General features: G+C 39.2%; 1 protein-coding gene across 2 annotated transcripts in view; it reads right to left on the reverse strand.

Annotated features, from left to right (window-relative positions):
• Positions 1-19,891, reverse strand: part of TBC1D15 (TBC1 domain family member 15) — a 67,188-nt gene extending 47,297 nt beyond the window's left edge. For both annotated transcript variants that reach the window (XM_024576482.3, XM_024576483.3), the window contains exons 1-3: positions 19,812-19,891; positions 1,950-2,048; positions 1,451-1,525 (exon numbers count right to left, since the gene is read on the reverse strand). In XM_024576482.3, coding sequence (XP_024432250.1) covers positions 1,451-1,525; positions 1,950-2,048; positions 19,812-19,841 — 204 coding nt within the window. In that variant the 5' untranslated portion in view covers positions 19,842-19,891. The remainder of the gene's footprint in view (positions 1-1,450; positions 1,526-1,949; positions 2,049-19,811) is intronic.
• Positions 19,892-21,792: the final 1,901 nt, after the last annotated feature.

Raw genomic sequence — 21,792 nt, forward strand, 5'->3', positions numbered from 1 at the left:
ATACAAAAATTGTACATGACTGTTCATAGCAGCATTATTTTTACTAGCCTAAAAGTAAACACAACCCAAATGTCTATCAAATGAAAAATAAAATGGGGTATATCCATAAATGCTATATTATTCAGAAGGAAGAAAAAACAAAATACCAATAGATGCTGTAACATGGATGAACAGTGAAACATTATGCTAAGTGAAAGAAGCCAGTCACAATACCACATTTTGTATGATTCCGTATAGATGAAATGTCCACAACGGCAAAATTTAGAGATAAAGTAGATTAGTGGTCGCCAGGGGCTGGGAGAAGAGTGGATTGGAGTGTAACCAATAAAAGGTAGTTTATTTTTCAGGAATGATGAAAATGCTCTAAAATTAGATATTCGTGATAGTTGCACAAAACTGTAAATATACTAAAACCACTGAATTAAAGACTTTAAAAGAGTTTTATGGTATGTAAATTATACCCCGATAAAGCTGTTTGCTTGTTTGTTTGTTTTCAATGGCATAAGGTTATCAGTAGACAGTCCTTCAGGAGTGTCAGGGAGTCTCACCCATTGGCTGGGATGGCAGCATGCAGAGGTTCTTACACTGAGTGCTTAGAAAGCTAAAATATCAATGGAGAGGATCCAAGCAGGAAAGGCTAGAGAGATAATTGGATAGGAAAAAGCCCTCCCCTCCCTTCTGATACCAGAATGGGGGAAGGCAGGAATATGCACCACAGAAGTCAAAATGGTGCAGGGGGAGGTGCTGGACCAAAGAGGCCTGTAAGTCTAGCCTGGGAAAAGAAAGGATTGGTTAGGAGGTGGACCCACCCAATGCACAGGAAAGCTTGGTAAATTCATTGGTCATTTTGAAAAAGCACTTGGTCTGTCCCACACCAAAGCTAATATAATCCCAGGGAATAAAGAGGTTCTCTCTGGCTTAGGATCCACACAGTGCACTGGCCTATTCTCTCCATGGGCCCATGGAATACAGGAGGGAGTCTCTCTCTTGTTCTCGTCTACCTGGTGATGCACAGACCAGTGCATTCACACATCCTCTCACCCAGGAGCATAAAACCAGGCAGCACTAACAGCTGCATGGCCCAAGGCCGAACAGGCTCCTCATGCAAGAGGCAGTCTGAAACGGGCAATTGCCACAAACAACCTAAGCTAACTATATGGGGACTACGACCACTTAACAGCCACCTATGGGCTCCAAAGGACTGTACTTTAAATTGGGGCAGGAACTCTGGACACTGGCTTTTCTGTTGGTCTTACTGAGGCGATGGGCTTCAAGGGAGGAGTCCACCAACCTCCAAGATCGTGCAGCACCTGAATAAAACCTCTTTCCTTTCATACCAGCATTTGCCTCACAAGTGTGGATTTTGTGATTTTGTGGTGACAGGCAGCCCAATCTCCATTTTTTTTGCTCAGTTACAATAACTTTAATCATTCATTTTTTTCTTAAATACCTTTCCAGCATAGAGAATACTAGAAGAATCTAACGCATCGTCCAATGGTCTCCAATCCACTATCACTTCAGCATCCTAGAGAAAAAAATTATAAACTATATTTATTATTCAACAATATCTTAAATTCTTACTCACCTATTTTTAATTCCCTGTACACAAAATGAAGTTTTAATCTCTTAAATATTAACACTTTAAATACGTAATATCATACGTAAACTACAATTGGACAACAAATGTTATATAGATTTTAAAATTATGCTTACATTTTATCATAAAAAATTTATTATTGCAACTTTTACATAAGTTAAATATTCCTTGCTATTTTACTGACTTATCTAAAGTATTATATTTCTAACATCATTTATGTTAAATTTATAAGCACTATTAAATTACATAATTTTATCTTACACATGAAATTCAAACTTGCTGATAATGATGCCCCAAAGATGAGGCACTACCATGACCAATTATTAAATAAAATCATTTGCTGAAAACATACCTTTTCTAAAACACGTAATATTCCTGAAATCAAGCTGTCTTGATCATTGGTCTTTCCACAAGAGGAGTGAATATAGACCCCCTCCTGTTCATATATAATCTGGAAGAGCAAAAATAAGATGAATCACCCCATTTTTATTCAATACTATTTCAACATCAACTTAAAAATATTGAGATGTTTTCCTGTAATGCCTGAACCAAGTTTCTGATTATTTCACATATCAATGTATTACTATAGAAATAGCACTCAGACTTAAGACCACTTCAAACAAAGATAAACTGGATGTTTGCTTTCTAGTTTTGGTTTTGTGATTATCACAATTTTAACCTACTCCATAAACAAAGATATAAGGCTAATGGCTGTGTCTCAATATGCAAATTTTACTTAAATATATTTTTAACAAACATTAAGCAAAATATTGCATTCAAATGGAAAACAGACCTGAAAATATTCAAGAATAAAAGCAGATAAAATACAATCAGGAATCAATGCTTTCTAACTATTCCCATCACAGCACTTTTTAAAAAGATTTTCATTTATTTGTTTTTAGAGAGAGGAGAACGGAAGGAGAAAGAGAGGGAAAGAAACACTGGTGTGAGAAAGAGAAATATTGATCGGCTATCTCTCATATGCACCCCGAGTAGGGACCTAGCACACAAGCCAGGCATGTGCCCTAACTGGAAATCGAAAAAGTGACCTTTCATTTTGCAGAATGGTGCCCAACCAACTGAGCCACAGCAGTCAGGGCTATAATAGCACATTTTTTACTGTAAGATCATTCTGATGTGTTCTTTGTGGCACAGTGGCATGTAAATTCAGGGAATAATATGAGAATTTTAAACAGTAATGTCAAGGACTTCTAGGAATGACTAGATTAACTAGTTCAAGGTCACAAATATTTATTGAGTGCTCTATATGTAAAAGCAAGTAAAACGCCGGCCACAGGTATACACATATGATTAAAACATGGTCCCAAAGTGAAGCCTCATCTTCTATAGTAGCGATTTTCAATTGGTGGTCTATAAAAGTTTTTAAAAAATGCAATACCCTGAGTCAGGGGCACTGACCACTTTACCCTTATATTATCAAATTTAAAAAATAAATGACAACAGCCAACACAATAGCCATCTGGTATGAATGAATCAAAACTATGTCTATTTTTTGGCCAGATCAGAAAAAGTGTAATATATTTTTTGGTGCATCATAAGAATTTTAGCTATTAGTTTATATGTGCATGAGATGAAAAAGGTTGAAAACTGATGGTCTATAGAATAATGTTATAAATTAATATTATATCCCTTGATCCCTCTGAACCATTAAAATTTTTTTGATTATGAAAATAAGTAAAACAGAAATAAAATAGTCACTTCCACCTTAGTACTTTTAACATAAGTAAGTTTGGAACACAGTGTACTTACTATTTACATAGACTTTTTATTAATATAATCATATCACTATTCAGAATAGCATGAGGATCAACAATGCAAGACAAGCACCATCAGAGCACATCACCATCACCAACTAGCTGAACAATATAAATTGGCTGTACTCTCTCCTGCTTCTACCTAACATTTATGGAACATTTATGCACTAGGGCCTCCATAAATTACAGCTTAATCTTTACAATAACCCAGGGCCATAAATTCTACAACTATTCCCTACTACATCATTAGGATAGAAGCCCGTATGTATCAATGAAAAAACTGGACTTCCAGTCAAGATGGCAGTAAAGGTAAACACGGCTTGCTTCCTCACACAACCACGTAAAAATTACAACTACACTATAGAACAGGGGTGTCAAACTCCTTTTCACTGGGGGCCACATCAGCCTCACAGTTGCCTTCAAAGGGCTGAAATAATTTTAGGACTGTATAAATGTAACTACTCCTTAACTGTTAAGGAGATGAAATTATATTCGGCCCTTTAGAGGCAACTGCGAGGCTGATGTGGCCCCCGGTGAAAAGGAGTTTGACACCCCCGCTACAGAACAATGATCACTGAGAACCGTCAGAAATCAAGCCGAATGACAGTTCTATGACTATGGAATTAAAGAAGAAACCATATGAAGACTGGTAGGAAGAACAGATATAGAACAGACTGGTCCCATAAGTATGTGTGGCAGATAAAAATCAGGAGGGATATCTCAGATGTGAGAGTCCCAGCCACACACCAGGTCCTCCAGCCCAGGGTTCCAGTGCCAGGAAGATAAGTGTCCATAACTTCTGGCTGTAAAAAGCAGAGCAGACTAAGGCTGTGGAAGACAGAAACCTCTGGATCCCAGGCAGTTCCTCTGCAAGGGCCTGAAGCCAACTTAGTGGTACTCACTCACTCTGAGCTCCAGTGTGGGGGTAGAAGACTGAAAGGCAACAGAATCATATGGGGAGGCACAGAATTGTATGGCACCAAAGCAAGAGATAGGGCACATCTTTCTTCTAGATAGAAGTGTTGGAAAAGTCCATCGTTCCTCTTCTGAGCCCTCCTGGCACAAAGCCAAAGTGCAGCAGGTGGGTGCCATACCTGAGACTCCATCAACCTGGCTCATACTGTTTACTCCACCCTGGTGATTCCCTGATGTCCTGTCCCACCCAACTTTAGGACCCACCCAAGCTGTTTCCAGTGGCTTTTCAATATGAATGGCTTGTTTTGGCCTGTTTCATATTTTCCTAAATTCTCTCAAACAAGCAGTATCTGGCTTCAGCAAACCCATACCTCGCACTAAGATGCCCCAGGCCTGGCACCAGCAGCAGATGGCCTTGGTTAACAGCTTGGCCTCGTCTGGGCACAAGCCCAGCAAAAGTAGCAGCCATTGGCAGATCACTTTGTAGATTATGCTGTGTGGCAATGGACAGAAAACAGGCAGTGGCTGACCTTGGATCTGCCAACAGCAAACAAGGCTCAACAACAACAAAAAGGTGTACACAGCCCACACAGTGGGTATACCTTGAGGACCCAGCTTGAGTAACAGAGAAGACTTGTGCCACTGGAACCCATAGAACACCTACTACATTAGGCCACTGTATCAAGGTGGGTTGACATAGTAGCTCTACCTAATACAAAGAAACAAACACAGGGAGGCTGACAAAAATGAAGAGACTTAAGAAATATGCCCCAAATGAAAGAACAGAACACAACTCTAGAAAAAGAACTAAACAAAATGGAGACAAGCAATCTACTAGATACCTAGTTCAAAACACTGATTATAAGGAGTTCAAAACACTGATTATAAGGATGCTTAAGAACTTAGTGAGAACGTCAACAGCATATAAAAGATCCAGTCAGAAACAAAGGATACACTAATTGAAATAAAGAACAATTTACAGGGAATCAACAGTAAAGTGGATGAAGCCAAGAATCAACCTAAAATTTGGAACATCCCAGATAAGGAAACAAAATACAACCGATCAGAACAGCAAGACAAAAAAATCAAAAAAAAAAAATGAGGATAGTGTAAGTAGCCTCTGGGACAACTTCAAGCATTCCAACATTTGCAACATGAGGGAAGAAGCAGAGAGAGAGGGCAAGAAATCAGAAACCTGTTGCAAAAATAATGATAGAAAACTTTCCTAACTTGGTGAAGGAAATACACATACAAGTCCAAGAAGTGTTTACTGCCATACCACCCCGAACGCACCCGATCTCATCTGATCTCAAAAGCTAAGCAGGTTTGGGCCTGGTTAGTATTTGTATGGGAGACAAGTCCAAGAAGTGCAGCAAGTCCCAAACAAGATGAACCCAAAGAGACCCACAACAACACATGGCATAATTAAAATGCAAAAGTTTAAAGACAAGGACAGAATCTTAAACACAGGAAGAGAAAAGCAGGTAGTTACCTAGAAAGGAGCTCCCATAATACTGTCAGCTGATTTTTCAACAGAAACCTTGCAGGCTAGAAGGGATTCACAAGAAATATTCAAAGTGATGAAAAGCAAGGACCTACAACTCAGATTACTCTACCCAGCAAAGCTATCATCTAGAATTGAAGGAGAGATAAAGAGGTCCCCAGACAAGAAAAAGCATAAGGAGTTCATCACCACCAAACCAGTATTACATGAAATGTTAAAAGGTCTTCTTTAAGATAATCAAAAATATGAGCAATAAAATGGCAATACATATCAACAACTGATTCTAAAAAACAAAATAAACAAAGAAGCAGAACAGAAACAGAATCATAGATACTGTATAGAGAACATTTTGATGGTTGCCAGTTAGGAGGTGGGTCAGGGGATAGGCGAAAATGGTGATGGGATTAAGTAGTACAAATTGGTAGTTACAGAATAGTCATAGGGAGGTAAAGTACAGCATAGGGAATAGACTAGCCAAAGAACATATATGCAGGACCCATGGACATGAACAATGGTGCAGGGTTTGCCTGAGGGAGAAGGGGGTACTTAGTGGAAGGGAGCAAAGGGAGAAATGTTGGAACTGTAATAGCATAAACAATAAAATATAATTTTTTAAAAAGTGAAATAGAGGTTAAATAACTTGCCGAAGGCCAATGACACAAACAGTAAGGGGTGGAAAGGACTGGTGTGAGACTGAAACCCAGGCCGTTTGACACCAGAAAACTGCTCCTAGCCACTGTGCTATAAAGTTCCCACAGTATTTTAATGTCTCTACTATGTTACATTAGTCACTTCTTTTTTTTTAAATACGTTGACTGATTTTGGAGAGAGGTGCAGAGAGAGATTTAACACTGATGTGAGAAGCATCAATCAATTGCCTCTCATATGTATCCAGACCAGGAATCGAATCAGTAACCAAGGTATGTGCCATAACCAGGTTTTGAATCTCCGTGCTTTTAGTGTACAGGACAACACCACAACCAACTGAGCCATACCAGCCAGTGTTGTTAGTCACTTCTGATAGGGACTTATATCATGTCAGAAAAGAATCTACTCATAATCAAGATCACCAAAGAAGTTCTGATCTCAAAAACTCAAGATGACCTTCAATGAAATAGTTATGAAGCGACAAACCAGCGTTAAGCAGAAGGCAAAAGTTGGAGTGTGGTGGGAGACAGTTCTAGTGTTTGTACAGAGATGAAAAGTGTTAAGGCACACAGATTTACACACATGCACAAAGTTATGCATAAGAATATTCATAACAGCATTATTTATTATTTATACTATCAGAGGGGGGAGGGGAAAAGGAAAAATGGAAGGTATGAATCTAAATGTCCACAAAGAGAAATGACCAACTATATCCTGGGATATTCAATCTATGGTGAATGCTGTTCAGAAGTTAAGAAAAAAATGAGAGATTAAATGGACAAACAGATATGGAAAACTGTCAATTACATATAGTATGATAACCTTTATACTTTTTAAGTTTTTCTCTATCTCTGTAAAATACATAAAACAAGTTAGGAGAGGACACACTTTAAATTATCAACAGAAGTTACCATATTTTTCAGACTTTAAGACGCACACCCCCCCAAATATGGGAGGAAAATGGGGGTGCATCTTATAGTCCAAATGTAGCTTACATTTACATTGGTGAAATGTTATTTATGTTATTAAATATTTTACCACATTTTTTGCTTTAATTTTTTTTCCCTATTTTCCTCCTCTAAAACCTAGGTGCATCTTATGGTCTGAAAAATATGGTACACCTGGAAAGAGAATGGGATGGGGAAAGGTTGAAAGTAGAACTGTAACCTTTATGTGAATTCCTCTAACTTATTTTAATATCTAAGTTAAAAGTTATGTATTGTTATAGGAATGAAAAAATAATTTTGATAAGTGAAAAAAAAGAAATTCTAAAAGCATAAACTGTAACCTTTCCAGACTTCCATTCATCAATTCATAAAACAGGATAACTATATTGGAAGCCACAAAATGGATGTATGAAAAAAGTTATGGAAAAAAAAACTCTTAAAATCTCAAACTTTAGTGACAAATAGATCAGAGACATTTCCAGAAAGAACACTTCAGCATATCTTCACCTAAGTCTAACATACTCAGGTATTAAAATAACCAAGAACTTCATAGTTCTCACAGAAAAGGGGATACTCACCTGCCAAGAAAAGCTTATCATTACAACACAATCTAAGGTTTTGTGATACTCAACACTGAAGAGATTCTGGAAGCTTAATGAAGTGAACCCTAAAGAATCAAATGCAACACTTTACCTAACTGAAGCTCATTATGCAACTCTTTCTTTCCCATATATACATCATTCTACTGTTGCCCATTTTATTTTTTATTTAAGAAGAAATTTAGTTTCCTAAGTAATCCAGCTCGGGAAATATCTAAAAAGTATTAAAATATACCAGGACATTATACAAAAATCTCCCTAAGTTGAAGGCTCAGAGGTAGGAACTGGGGAGGGCCAAGACAGATTTCACAAAACAGTACCAGAAAAGAGAAGGGCTCAGAGAGAGAACTCAAAAGGTCTGTAGAGGTCGCTGAGTGTTGAGAAAGTGCGTATGTATCAGTTATCTACCTAAGGAGAGGGGGAAAGCCACCTGAAATTATTAGAAAAAACAATCTGCAGGTTCACAAAGAGCTGTTGCCACTAGAGGTGGAAAACTCATAATTTACAGGGCATTGGCTAGAGCAATCAGAATAGTCTTGCCTCAGCACTGGGGCAAAATTAGTTTCATATAAATGCTGAGTTGATACCACCTAACAAGTTTAAAAGCAAGAGCCAATAGTACCAAATTCTTTCCACATAACTTAACTGCCTTCTAGGATAAAACTGGAGAATATTTTATAGGAATACAAAGTTATCTAGCACCCAAGCATGCTAACAGTCAGGGAAACATGGCCCATAATGTGATAATGAGGAAGAAAATCAACCAATAAAATATGACCCAAAATGACACAAATAATAGAATTAGTAGAGAAGGATATTAAGACATTATTATAACTGAATCCCATGTATTATTCAGACACTAGAGAAAAGTTAGAACTCGTTAAGAGAAGACATCAAAAGTATTACAAAGACCCAACTAAACTTCTAGAAATGAAAACTACTATGTCCCAAATGAAAAAGACACCACATGGGGTAATGGCAGATTAGACACTACAGAAGAATGAACTTGAAATTACAGCAATAAAACTATACAAAACATAAAGGGGGGGGGAGACTGAGAAAAAGTGAACAGAGCATCAACAAGCTGCAGGAAAACTTCAAGTGGTCTAGTATACATATTACTGAAATACCTGAAGGAGATGATAGTGAGGAGAAACAGAAAAACCTTTCAAAAGAATAATTGCAGAATTTTTCCAAATTTGACAAAGACTATAAACTATAAACCCACAGATCTAAACAGGTCAATGAATTCTAAAGTACAAGAACCACAAAGAAGAATATATAAAGGTACATCCTAATAAAATTGTGCAAAATCAGGAATACACAGAAAATCTTAAAATCAGTCTAAGGAAAAAACATTAAATATAATGACTATAACAGATTTCTTTTTTAGAAACAATGAAGACTAGTAGACACGGAGCAACTTTAAAACACTTTATTGAGGTATGATTGAAATACTAGTATCGGAATCTATACATATTTAACGTCTAAGTACAGGGGTAAGTATATAACTGTGAACCATCAGTATCAAGAGAGGAACATAGCCAAAACCTCCAAAAGTTTCCTCCTACCTCCTTGGAGCAACATCTTTAAAGTACAGAAAGAAAACCACTATTAACCTACAATTCTATACCCAGAGAAAATATCTTTCAAAAAAGAAGGTAAAATAAAGACTTTTTTAGACACACAAAAGCTAAAAAAATTCATCACCATCAGACCTACAGTACAAGAAAAAAATGTTAGAAAGTCTTTCAGGCAGAATAAATTAAACTAGAAGGAAATTTGGATCCACACACAGAAATAAAGTCCACCCATAATGGTAATTATGTATATAAATATATACTATTTTTTGTTAACCAATCTCTTTCTTTAAAGCACAAATAGATAACCGATTGATGCTTCTCACATAATAAAGGTGTTGATGGAAAAACACACATACTGAAAAAAAGTGTCTGACTAAACTAGAATGTCATATAAGCCAGAAAACCAAAGGTCATAGCAGAATGTGATGCACAGGATCCTGAATAAGATGTCAATTTCAGTTATTTCTTCAATAAATATATAGTGAAGACCTACAATACACGAGGCATAAAGCAAGCTTCTCGGTATAAATAAAATAGGATTCAGTGATTGCCTTCATAGCACTTAACAAAGTAATTGGATATTAGAAAAACAGGCAACCACAACATACAAAAGAAGTATGAATAAGCTGCCACAGCAGGCCCTTATAAATGATATCTAACCTAGACTTAAGGGGCTCAGGCAGGATGAGAAATGAGGAAGACTTAACCAGAGTGACAGAAAAGCTGAGGCCTGAAGAATGGCAATTTTAACTATTTGATAGAAGAAGATGTATGTCCTATAGAGAGAGCAGTTCAGCACATGGCTACAACCCAGATCAGAAAGCAGAGGCTAGTGTTGAGAGACAAGAGTAGAGATCAGATCATAAAAGGTTTTGAAGCTATGCTCAAAAATTTGAGACCTTGTATTTATTCAGAAAATAATCTTTGCCACTATTAAGCCATTAGTTCTATCTGAGGAATGCCCAAGTCAGACCTGTCTTTTTCTAGTACTCTGGCACAAAGCCAAGAATAAACAGCTGCAGTAATGCCAGGGAGGAAGAGACTGACTTGTGGCTTGAACTAAGGTAGCAGCAGTGGGGATGAGGAAAGTCAGATGGCTTAGTTATTTTAAAAAGTCAAAATGATAGAACTTCATGACTGATCATATGTGGGAGGTGAAGGGGAGAAGAGTCAAGGACAAAACTGAGTGGATAAGTTTATTCACTTGAGATAAGGATGGAATACAGGAGAAAGTAAACAATGAGTTTTATTTAGGATGTATCAATCAGTAATGACAATGGAACTAAAGAAATGTAGAACATAGGTGGTTCTAAGGGAAACAAACCACAGAAATTCTGAGTGAAGATATAGAGACACTGAGATACTGAGAATGGTACAATTCTCAATGAAGAACAAGGTGCAGAACTATTATTGTTTCTTAAGGACATCAGTGTGCCAAACGATGTCAGACAGGACAGCAGGAATAATTTAGCAGTCTGGGGAGCTACAATGAGGACTAAACGAATGACTTCCCTTATACCAACAACTACATATACAATTATAGTAGTGCACAGTAAGACACAGTTAACAGATTTCATAAGGCTTTCCTTCCACAAAAAAAGTGAAAATGAAAAGGATGCATTGTAATTTTTCATCTAGTCCCAGCAGCTATGTCCCTTCAAAGCAAAGACTTAACATCTGAATTCTTTCTCAAAAAGGCATGTTTTTACTAATTCATATATTGAAGTAACTTTTTAAAATTGCAAATCACTGTACTCCATCAAGAAAGAAGTCTGTGTTCAACCACTCTCATATCCAAAGAACTCACTCAGCACACAGAAGTTACACAAACATTTGTTAAACTAAAGAATACCAGAAAAAATAAAGATAATATACTCACACCGTACCTCGTACCAGAAAGGTACTACCATGTTACAAGATCTAGTCTAGGAAAAAGTCTCTGGGAAAATCTGCAAGATACCGAAAATATCCTTTATCTTTCTTAAGCACAAGGGTTTCACAAGACTGTAAGTTTATCTAAAAGGAATTGGAAGGGGCCAAATGTAAGCTTCAAGATATATTTTACTAAGAATGCCACCAAAACAAATTCTTAAGAAAAAATAATAGCTGATTTCCCATTTGTTTCAAGGTATTTTCAACAGAACCAAATTCTAATACGTAAAAACAAACCTAGAGTGAAATGCAAGTGTACTAAAAATAGGACTTTTTAACTCCAAAACAAGTGCTATTATTAGTGAGCCCATCTCTCTCTCACTCTAGTTCCCCTTCATTTTCTCTACCTTTTTGTTCATTCCTCTTCACCGAATACCTACTATGTGCCAGAATCTGTACTAGATGCAGGTGAAACATTGCAGGCCCTGCCTTCATGATGATTCGTCAGTCTACAGGTCTTCAGAATACAAATATTCACTAAAAATACACCAACTTCAAGGACTTGAAACTCATACCACACTGCCTGTTTAGACATGGTAAGAGGTGGTTTTTAGTGAATGTGTTCCTTCTAAACAACTGCAACGTGTAAGTTCCAAAGTAAGAGGCTATTTAATGTAACCCCATTGCATAATATAGTGACTGGAACAAATTAGGTGCTTAATAAATATTTGTTCAAAACTGAAAGTAAATTGTAACATCAGGGGCACTGGGTATAAGGACAAACCTATTTCAGGCTATCTCCTTTCTCCCACCTTCTCTATGGTAGGTAAATTCAACTCATTCCACTAATTCAATTCTGTTCACCTGTTAGAAGAGAAGGATGACCTTTACAGACATGTCCCTGTTTCCCTCACTATTCACAAAAGGATGTCACTCCTTCCCTGTTTGGTTGACTGTAAAAACATGGTTCTATACATATATAGCAACAAAAAATAGGTGAATTCTAAAAATCAGCATTTATCGTCAAACTTAAACCCACTTTCAAAAGCTCAGCAAAAACAGTATGAAGAAAAAAATTCATACACACTTACCAAAAAAAAACAAAAAACAAAAAAACCTACCCTTTAATTTAGTCAAATCAGATAAATGAATACAACAAAGTAGTACCCTGTATTCACTGAGCTACTGAACTAACCACAGGTAAAAAACAACAGCATACTAAGAGGAAATACAGGGTCCTTTTCTTTACCAAAAGGATACACTATGTCATATAGTCACGTTCATTATATTACATACTGTAAAGAATCTACAGAAGACTACATACTCTGGTCTAATCTTCAGAAAGTAGTTTTTTGGGCTTTGCTTTTGGTTTTACTCTACCACAGGTCCTATTAATTCTTATAACTAATCAGGTTCCCCTCTCTACTTTGGCTGCTAGAAAACTCACAGCCAATCTAGAGCTCACTAAAGCACATCATTTATTTAATAGTTGTACTTCAGTTTCAGCTACCTTCCCTACCTTTATTTACTTTCCTTTTGCCTCCTTTCTCCCTCTAGTTTATTTTACATAACTATACTACTTTTATATTTGTGAAGTATTAATCTTTGTGCAAAATAGCAGCAAAAATAAATATTAAACTATTTCCAAACCAGTAATAACCTTACTATCTGAAGGCAGTTTGAAAGATCTTTCTTAACAAAAGTAATAATAGCAGTGAATCTTTATTGAACACTTGACGCCAGGTACTGTTCCAAATGCTTTGCAAATGTTAATTCATTTAATTGTCTCTACAATTCCACAATGGAAATATAATTATTAGCTCTCATTTCACAAATGAGAAAAATGAGGCAAATAAAGTTAAGAAAGCTGCCCAAAGTATAACTATAAAGCAATGGAGGATGGGCTTGAACCCAGGCCATCATGCTTCATTTCCTTAAACACTGCCCTGTGACTTTTTTCATTCACCAAAACTCATCAAAACTGCACAACTCCAGGCTACCAGTCAAGATGGCTGCACAGGTAAACACGGTCCGCCTCCTTGCACAACCACATCAAAATTACAACCAAAATATAGAACAATCATCACTCAGAACAATCAGAAATCAAGTGAAATGGAAGTCTGACAACTATGGAATTCAAGAAACCACATCCATCAAGACAGGTAGGAGGGGTAGAGAGGTGGAATGGGCTGGTCCCACATCCAAGTGTGGTGGATAAAAATTCGGGAGGGGTATCTCAAAAGCAAGGAGTCCCAGCCTGAAACCAGGCCCTACCAGCCCAGAGTCCCAGTGCCAGGAATATAAGTCCCCATAATTTCTAGCTGCAAAAACCAGTGGGGATTGAGTTGGTGGAAGAAACTGCTGGAGTCCCAAGCAGTTCCTCTTAAAGAACCCACACACAGCCTCATTCAGACTCACTCCCTCTGAGCTCCACCACTGGGGTAGCACCTTGAAAGGCACAAGTGACACACAGGGAGGAAGTGAAATGTCTGACATCAAGAGGGGAGCTGGAGGACAGTTTTCTCCCAGACAGAAAGGCACGCAGAAGTCACTGTTTTTCTGAGCCCTCCGCACACAAAGCCTCAGAGGCAGCAGGTGGGTGCCATATCTGAGACTCCACCAACTGGCTAACACCGTTTACCCTGCCCTGGAGATCCCCTGAGACTATGTCCAACCCAATTTATGGGTCGCCCAAACTGTTACCCTGACTTTTCCACACAGAATGGCTGGTCTTGGCTCATACTTCACAACTTCTTAAATCCTATTAAACAAGGAACAGCTGGCCTCAGGGAGCCCCAGCCCCTGTACCTTTTGCTAAGTGGCCCCAGCATGGAACTAGCAGCAACCAGCTTTGGATCACAGTTGGCTCCACTTGGGAATCTCCAAGCCCAGCACAAGTAGCAGGCATCTCAGACTGCTTTATAACTCAGGCATTGCACCTTGGCCATAAGCAATACACAGGTGGGGGTTGACCTTGGCCTGTACCACCCAGGAAACCCCACAGAATGCACACCCAGTGGACAGCTATAGACCACATCAGAGCACCACCACCCCGCCCCTGCACAGCTGATCTTCCACAAAAGTTGGTGGTCAGCCATGGTCCTTGCAGCTGACTGGCCCAGGTAAATCTCCTCCACTGACCTGCCAAAAGCAATCAAGGCTCAACTACAAGAGGAGTGTTTACTCAGCCCACATGAAGGGTACACCTCAAGTACAGAGCCTGAGTGATAGATAGATGAGGCTGTGCCACTGGACCCTACAGGACACCTACTACATTAAGGCACACTACCAAGACAGGGAGTCATAGCAGTTCCACCTAATACATCAAAACAACATAGGGAAGCTGTGAAAATGCAGACAAAGAAATACAGCCCAAGTGAAAAAACAGATCAAAATTCCAGAAAAAGAACTAAACGAAATGGAGATAAGCAATCTATCAGATGCAGAGTTCAAAACACTGGTTATAGGGATGCTCAAGGGACTTAGTGAGGACCTCAACAGCATTAAAAAAGATCCAGTCAGAAATGAAGGATACACTAATTGAAATAAAGAACAATTTATAGGAAAAAAACAGGAGAGTGGATGAGGCTGAGAATCGAATCAATGATCTGGAATGTAAAGAAACAAAAAACAACCAATCAGAACCAGATGACAAAGAATACAAAAAAACAAAGATAGTGTAAGCAGCCTCTGGGACAACTTCAGAAGATCAAACATTCGCACCAGAAGGGTGCCAGAAAGAGAAGAGAAAGAGCCAGAAATTGGAAATCTATTTGAAAAAATAATTAAAGAAAACTTCTCTAATTTAGTGAGGGAAATACACATGTAAGTCCAGGAAGCATAGAGAGTCCTAAACAAACTGGAGAGACTAACGACAAGACACACCATAATTAAAATGCCAAAGGTTAAAGATACAGAGAGAATCTTAAAAGCAGCAAGAGGAAAGAAGTTAGTTACCTACAGGGGAGTTCCCATAAGACTGTCAGCTGATTCTCAAAAGAAACTTTGTGGGCTAGAAGGGACTGACAAGAAATATTCAAAGTCATGAAAAGCAGAGACCTACAGCCAAGACTGCTCTACCCAGCAAAGATATCATTTAGAACGGAAGAGCTGATAAAGTGCTTCCTAGACAAGAAAAAATTAAAGTTCATCATCACCAAACCGTTACTACATGTAATGTTAAAGGGATTTAAGAAAAAGAAAATCAAAACTATGAACGAAAAAATGGCAATAAATTCGTATCTATCAACAACTGAATCTAAAAACAAACTAAGCAAACAAGAACAGAGACAGAATCACGGATACAGAGAGCATTTTGGTGGCTGCCAGATGGGAAGGGGTTGTGAGGGAATGGGTGAAGAGGTGAAGGGATTAAGAAGTACAAATAGGTAGTTATGGAATAGCCATGGGGATGTAAAGTACAGTATAGGGCGTGGAGTAGCCAAAAAACTTATACGCATTACCCATGGACATGAACAATGGTGTGGCAATTGCCAGAGGGAGTGGGGGGTATTGGTTGGAGGGGGGAAAGGGGAAAATGTTAGGACAACTGTTAACAGCATTAATCAATAATATATAATTAAAAGAAAAAAAAGACATAACTCTTAAAACAGGGTATTTTTAAATTCCCAAAATAGCAAGAATTAGAGCTAGAGGTAACTTCAAAAATAAAATTCACAGCCATAGTAAAATCATATTCTTAATCTTTAAAATTCCATCATACCCAACCAATAACTTACAGGGAAATTAAGGTGATGAATAACACCTACAGAGCATTTACTGTGTACCAGGCTTTGTTCTAATATACTTATTAATTCTCCTAACAATCCCATAAAGTATGTACTATTGTCATCTTCATATTATACATGAAATTAGTTTTGGAAACTAGCTTGGCTCTAGAATCAAACTCTTACCTCTTATCTTACACTGCTTATCCATATGACAGAGATTAACGTCTTGCCTCCACCACTTCCTACATTCAAAGTTCAAAGCAAGGAAAGTAGACTTATTAGAAAAGTTACTCTACATCCTACATCTCAACACAGAAAGATTCTAGTTCAGTAGACTGAGGTTGCAGCCCAGCATCTGTATTTTTTAAAGGCACCACATGTGATTCCTATGAACACTGTTGAACATCCCCTGCTCTAGGTTTCTAAAGTAGACAGGGCTTTGCTGAACCTTTCTGGGAGGATGGCAGGAGAAGGGTAAATAAATACACACACATACACTCTCTCTTAGATATATATGTATATATGTACACACACGCACACATACACACACGCACATCGTATTCTGCCATGTACAACGCACATTTGCCCAAATTTTTGAGGGAAAAATAAGGATGATTATTAAACATGGGTAGTACTGATTCCCGTATACAATTTGTATAATGCTCATTATATATGGGTAGTACTTGTCCATTTGCATTATACATGGGAATTAGTACTAAAACATGGGTTCGCATTATATACAACAAAATACAGTATATAGTCTGTCTGGGAAAAGTCCAGCCATTATTAATATAACGAGAATGGTTTGCGCAACACCAATGTAACCTAGCAGCCAAGGAGAGTGGACTGGAATGCGCATGAGTGAATAATGAGTACTTCACTGTACTAGTCAGTGGACACAATACATGCTGTTAAGTGAGCATGTGTACTGTATGGCAATCGCATTCAAAAATGACTGAAAGAGTACAGCAACGAAATCTGCACCAAATTTTGCATTAAGCGTGAACGTTCCACAGAAACTACTCCAATAATTCCGAAGGCCACAGTTATGGGCAACTGGTGACTAGCAGCTTCATCATGACAATGTTACCACTCATGCATCACGTCTCATGCAGAGTTTTTTGGCAAAACATCAAATCACCCAGGTGACTCAGCCCTGCTACAGCCCAGATTTGGTGCCCTTAGACTTCTGGCTGTTACCAAAACTGAAATCACCTTCAAATGGGAAGAGATTTCAGGCCGTTGATAAGATTCAGAAAAATACAATAGGGCAGCTGATGGCAATTGGGAGAACTGTGTAAGGTCCCAAGGTGCCTATTTTGAAGGGGACCAAGGCATCATTGTGCTACATACAATGTTTCTTGTATCTTCTTCAATAAATTTCTGTTTTTCATAATGCACGGCTAGACACCTTCTGGACAAACCTCGTATATATACTTCCTTACTCCCCATTTCCAAAAAAACACTGGGAAATAGGGAGGCATAAGATAAAGCCAGAAAGGTAACACAGGTTTTTATGCCTTGGGTACTATTTTAGTGGTGACAGTAACAAAAGAAAGATTTGTTTGTTTTTTAAAGCAAGCAACAATCAGATTTGTGCATGAGAAAAATAACTCCAGTGGTGGTGCTGAGAGGTGACTATGGGCAAAGAGAATGCACACAAAGGAAAAAAAAAAAAAACCTGCCAAGAACTCAAAACTACAGGCAAACTAAAGGCCTGAATGAAGTAAACACTGAGAATGAAGAGGATGCAGCAAGCTTAGGAAACATCATTAAGATAAAACTGCTAGAGCTTGGTTATTGGTTAAACGTTGTCATAGAAATGGACATTTTGTGTTTTACATGCACCCAGGTGAATGATGATGCCTTTAAACTAGATGTGCGCTTACTGAGAGAGTAAGTGGGTATGGCGGGTCATGATGGTATATACTTGGGAGAGAGGCAGCTTTTGGCATGAAAATACAGTCTAGATGGAGTGATGGAAATGGGTGTGAACCTGCAATGTGAGAATGAGGTGATACAGTAGAGTTATGAAATAAAAGACTAATTTTAAGAAGCTAGATTATAAACAGCAAGTGCTTGGGAAGAAAGGGTGAAAAAAGTCTTATATTTCACAGTTGTTTCATCATATCAAGAGTTCTTTCAAAACCAATCCACACCTCAAGGAGGGAAATGTAGTTCAAAAGGAATGATCCCTTCTTGGAAAATCTTAGATCAGATCAGCACAGATGGAAAATCAAAGAGGATAACCTTCACATACAGGATGGGGAAAAGTAGGTTTACAGTTGTGAGTATGTGAAACACAGTTTATTCTTGTGTTATTGTTTATTAATTACTGTATTATTTTCAATATGAACAACTATAGACCTACTTTTGCCCCATTCTGTATGTAGTGAGTCAAGTAGATCAGCATCTACCCTGAAGACAAAAACTGACAAGACAACCAAAGAGCATGAATAATCAAAAAATCAATGCCCAACTTATTTAAAACAGGAGGTATGCAGAAGTATGTAATTTGTTAATGTTTTTATTAAAAATTTCATGTAATCCTAACAACTCCAATACAAGAAATTATGATTGGGACCACCTCCATTCTGGAAATAAGCAATATGAAGGGCAGACAGAAATCACGACCGCATGTTATTTTGGTGGCCTAGTGTAGTATCCATACACCAAACCTCAAGTGCTGCCAAGTAATTCAAAATGCGATGCAGCAGGGGGAAAATGAGTGAAACTCAAGGAACAGGGGAAGACAGTAAATAGTCCTTAGTGTGGGACGAATCATCACAAGACCCAACTGTTTATGAAATACTCTCGCAACGGGAAATGCTGCCAGGCCATGTCATGATAGTCCTAAATAACAAGCTAATTTTAAGAAGTCAGGTGTGCTGTCGGAACGTGCATGGGCAATATACAATTCTCCTCCGCACCCAATCTTACTTCCTAACCAACTAGGCGGGGATCAATGACCGCCTCCTTCAGAAGGCACCACAGATAATTCCAGGGTAACATCATACAGACATCTAGGAAATAAATACCTTAACTAACGCCTCCCTAGACAAGCGTGGGATGGTGTAAATCTCCAGCTCCCTGAATGCAAATCTGCCCTTGTGCTCACAACCACCAAGCAACTCAGCAGTCTGGTAAAATGGATTCAATACACCTTTCCTATACGCGCACTGCTGCACAGCACCTGCTCAGAGCTCCTTTCGAAGAGCCTTCACCAGAGTGAAGTAGAGGAAAGCAAATCAGATAAAGGCCTCGAAGAGAGAAAGCCGCTCGAGTCAAAACAGCGAACATGAAGAACTAAAAAAGTGAGCTCGGAATAAAAAAAGGAACTGGGCAACCACCTGTCTCGTAGGAAAAGTAATACAAATAAAAGTCCCTCGCTCCGGGGCACAGCAGACCGCAAGAGTGCGGAGGCCTAGCTGGCCTGGGGGCAGGAGCCAGCTGTCTAATGCCCGGACTGAGCCGGCATTCTCCCGAAAACAGCTGACACCACCAAGTCCTCTTCTCCTCTACCCGCCACAAGCTGTTCCTTGTACAAAAAGGCCCTCGCGTACCTCCCTGCCGCCCTCCAGGCAGCAAAAGCACCCCCCGTCCCAGAAAAAGGGAAGGTGTTCCCCACGGCCGTTACTTACCTTCCCGCTTACAACACCCGCCGCCGCCATGTTTTCTGCGCGGGCCAGTGATGACGTAGCAGTGCCTCACGTGTCTCTCGTACTCACAACAACATCCGGAAAAACTAGGCGATTTCCGGGAGGGAAAGGGGCGGGGAGTAGCGGGAACTCCGCGGAGTGAAGGGGCGGGGCGGGAGGAGCCGCCTGACGCATGCGTGCTGAATAGGGCTCAGAGGCAGCTAGGGTGGGGCCTCTGGTGCATAGTGCGCACATGCCAAGTTACTTTTCCTAAGAAGGAGGCAAAATTGGAGCGCTTTGCCTTGGGGTTTGTAGGGGTGTTAGACTCAGCTATTCACCTGCCACTTCAGTTTAATGAAAGCGCTATGTTGGGAGCCAGCAAACATAGCCCTGGCTTTGTGGCCGCAGACAAGTCACCTCCTCCTTCAGCTTCAGCGTCAGTTTCTCATCTGTAAAATTAAGATAGCAGCGCTGTGGTGAAGCTTAAAGGAATCCTAGCCCTCTATCCGAGGTGCACACCTGGAGACTTTCCCATCTGAGGTGAAGTTTCTGAATTTGAGTCTGGTCACTACCACTCACACGTGATGTTGAGCAAGGTATTTTGATAAGAACTGCAACAATATACCACGCCCTCACTGCTCTAGAGTCCAAGGTACATACCTCTTAGTAACTGTGTGACTTGAAACAAGTTTCTGAATTCAACCAAGCTTCAGGGTGTAAAATGAGAATTACTCAAGGAGTGGTTGTAGGGATCTCATGTAACAATGCGTGTGGGGTAAGATGGTTTGACAAGGTAGTAAGATATTAATTTATTCTCAATGCTATAAAAGAATGCTAGGGAATGATTGGATACTACCTGTGATAGCTCTGGCAGAAGATTTGGGACTTCCATTGCCCCAGGATATAATAAAAGGCCCTTTGTACCAAAAGACTGGTGCATTGAGGTACTTCCTCTTCACTCAGTGGAAAGAGGTTAGAAGCTCTTGAGGTTGTTTGAGTAAGTAGCAACCAATGGGAATAACAGAAAAGGAGGGTTGCAGGTTCTGTGACTATCTGGGCACTCCGTAATGGGTGAGGGAGGTGGCGAGCCCTTAGATGAGAATGGATGTGTGGTGTCATTAGGGAGGCTGGATACTAGGCATCAGAGATTCTATCCATGGCGAAGACCCCATGCCCCAGGTTGGCACTGAATCAGCAAAGCAGGTCATCTCTAACGGATAGGGAAAGGAGCACAGAAATAGTAGCCAACACTGACTAAAAACTTGAGGGCCTTCCCCAAATGTACTGGACTGAGTAAGACCCCTGGAACCTTCAAAAACTTCTGAGTGTGGTTTGGAGAGCCCTACTAGTGACCCAGATTAAATTTTCCACCAGCTCATAGTAATGGGGTATGGTTAGAGAAATTTTCTTACTGTGACATTTCCTATATCTGTGTTTTAGAAAATAGCTGAGTGACAGGAGTAGAATACTCAAAATGGTGCGTATTTTTTATATAATAAATTTGGGGATTAAAGGCTTATCATTGAAAATTTGACACACTAGATTCATCTGCTACTTCTTCATATCCTTAACTCTCATCCTCCAACTGCCCCTTAAATGCTGGTGCTATCCATGGGCTATCTTTGGATTTATTTTACTTTTTTTTCCAAACACTATCCTTGTGCCATTATCTTCATATTCCGGTATCGCCACCGCCTATGCTTTCTGCTTCATCTTCCTCCTAACCCATTTCACATCCCTATCAGATTAATTCTTCTAAATCATGAATGTGATCATGTGAATTCCACACTTAAAATCCCTTGATAGCTCTCCCATCTCCAGCATGGTGTACAAGGTTCTTCACAAATGGTTCCTGCCCACCATTTCAGTTTTATCTCCTAACTTTGCCCACTCAGACCCAAGTCCCCAACCATAGCCAAATATTTGGGATGTCCCCTGAATGTACCATGCTGTGTCCCTAGATTGTTTCTGACTGCAGCAGATT

Source organism: Desmodus rotundus, chromosome 3 (assembly GCF_022682495.2).
Source record: "Desmodus rotundus isolate HL8 chromosome 3, HLdesRot8A.1, whole genome shotgun sequence".
Taxonomy (NCBI): domain Eukaryota; kingdom Metazoa; phylum Chordata; class Mammalia; order Chiroptera; family Phyllostomidae; genus Desmodus; species Desmodus rotundus.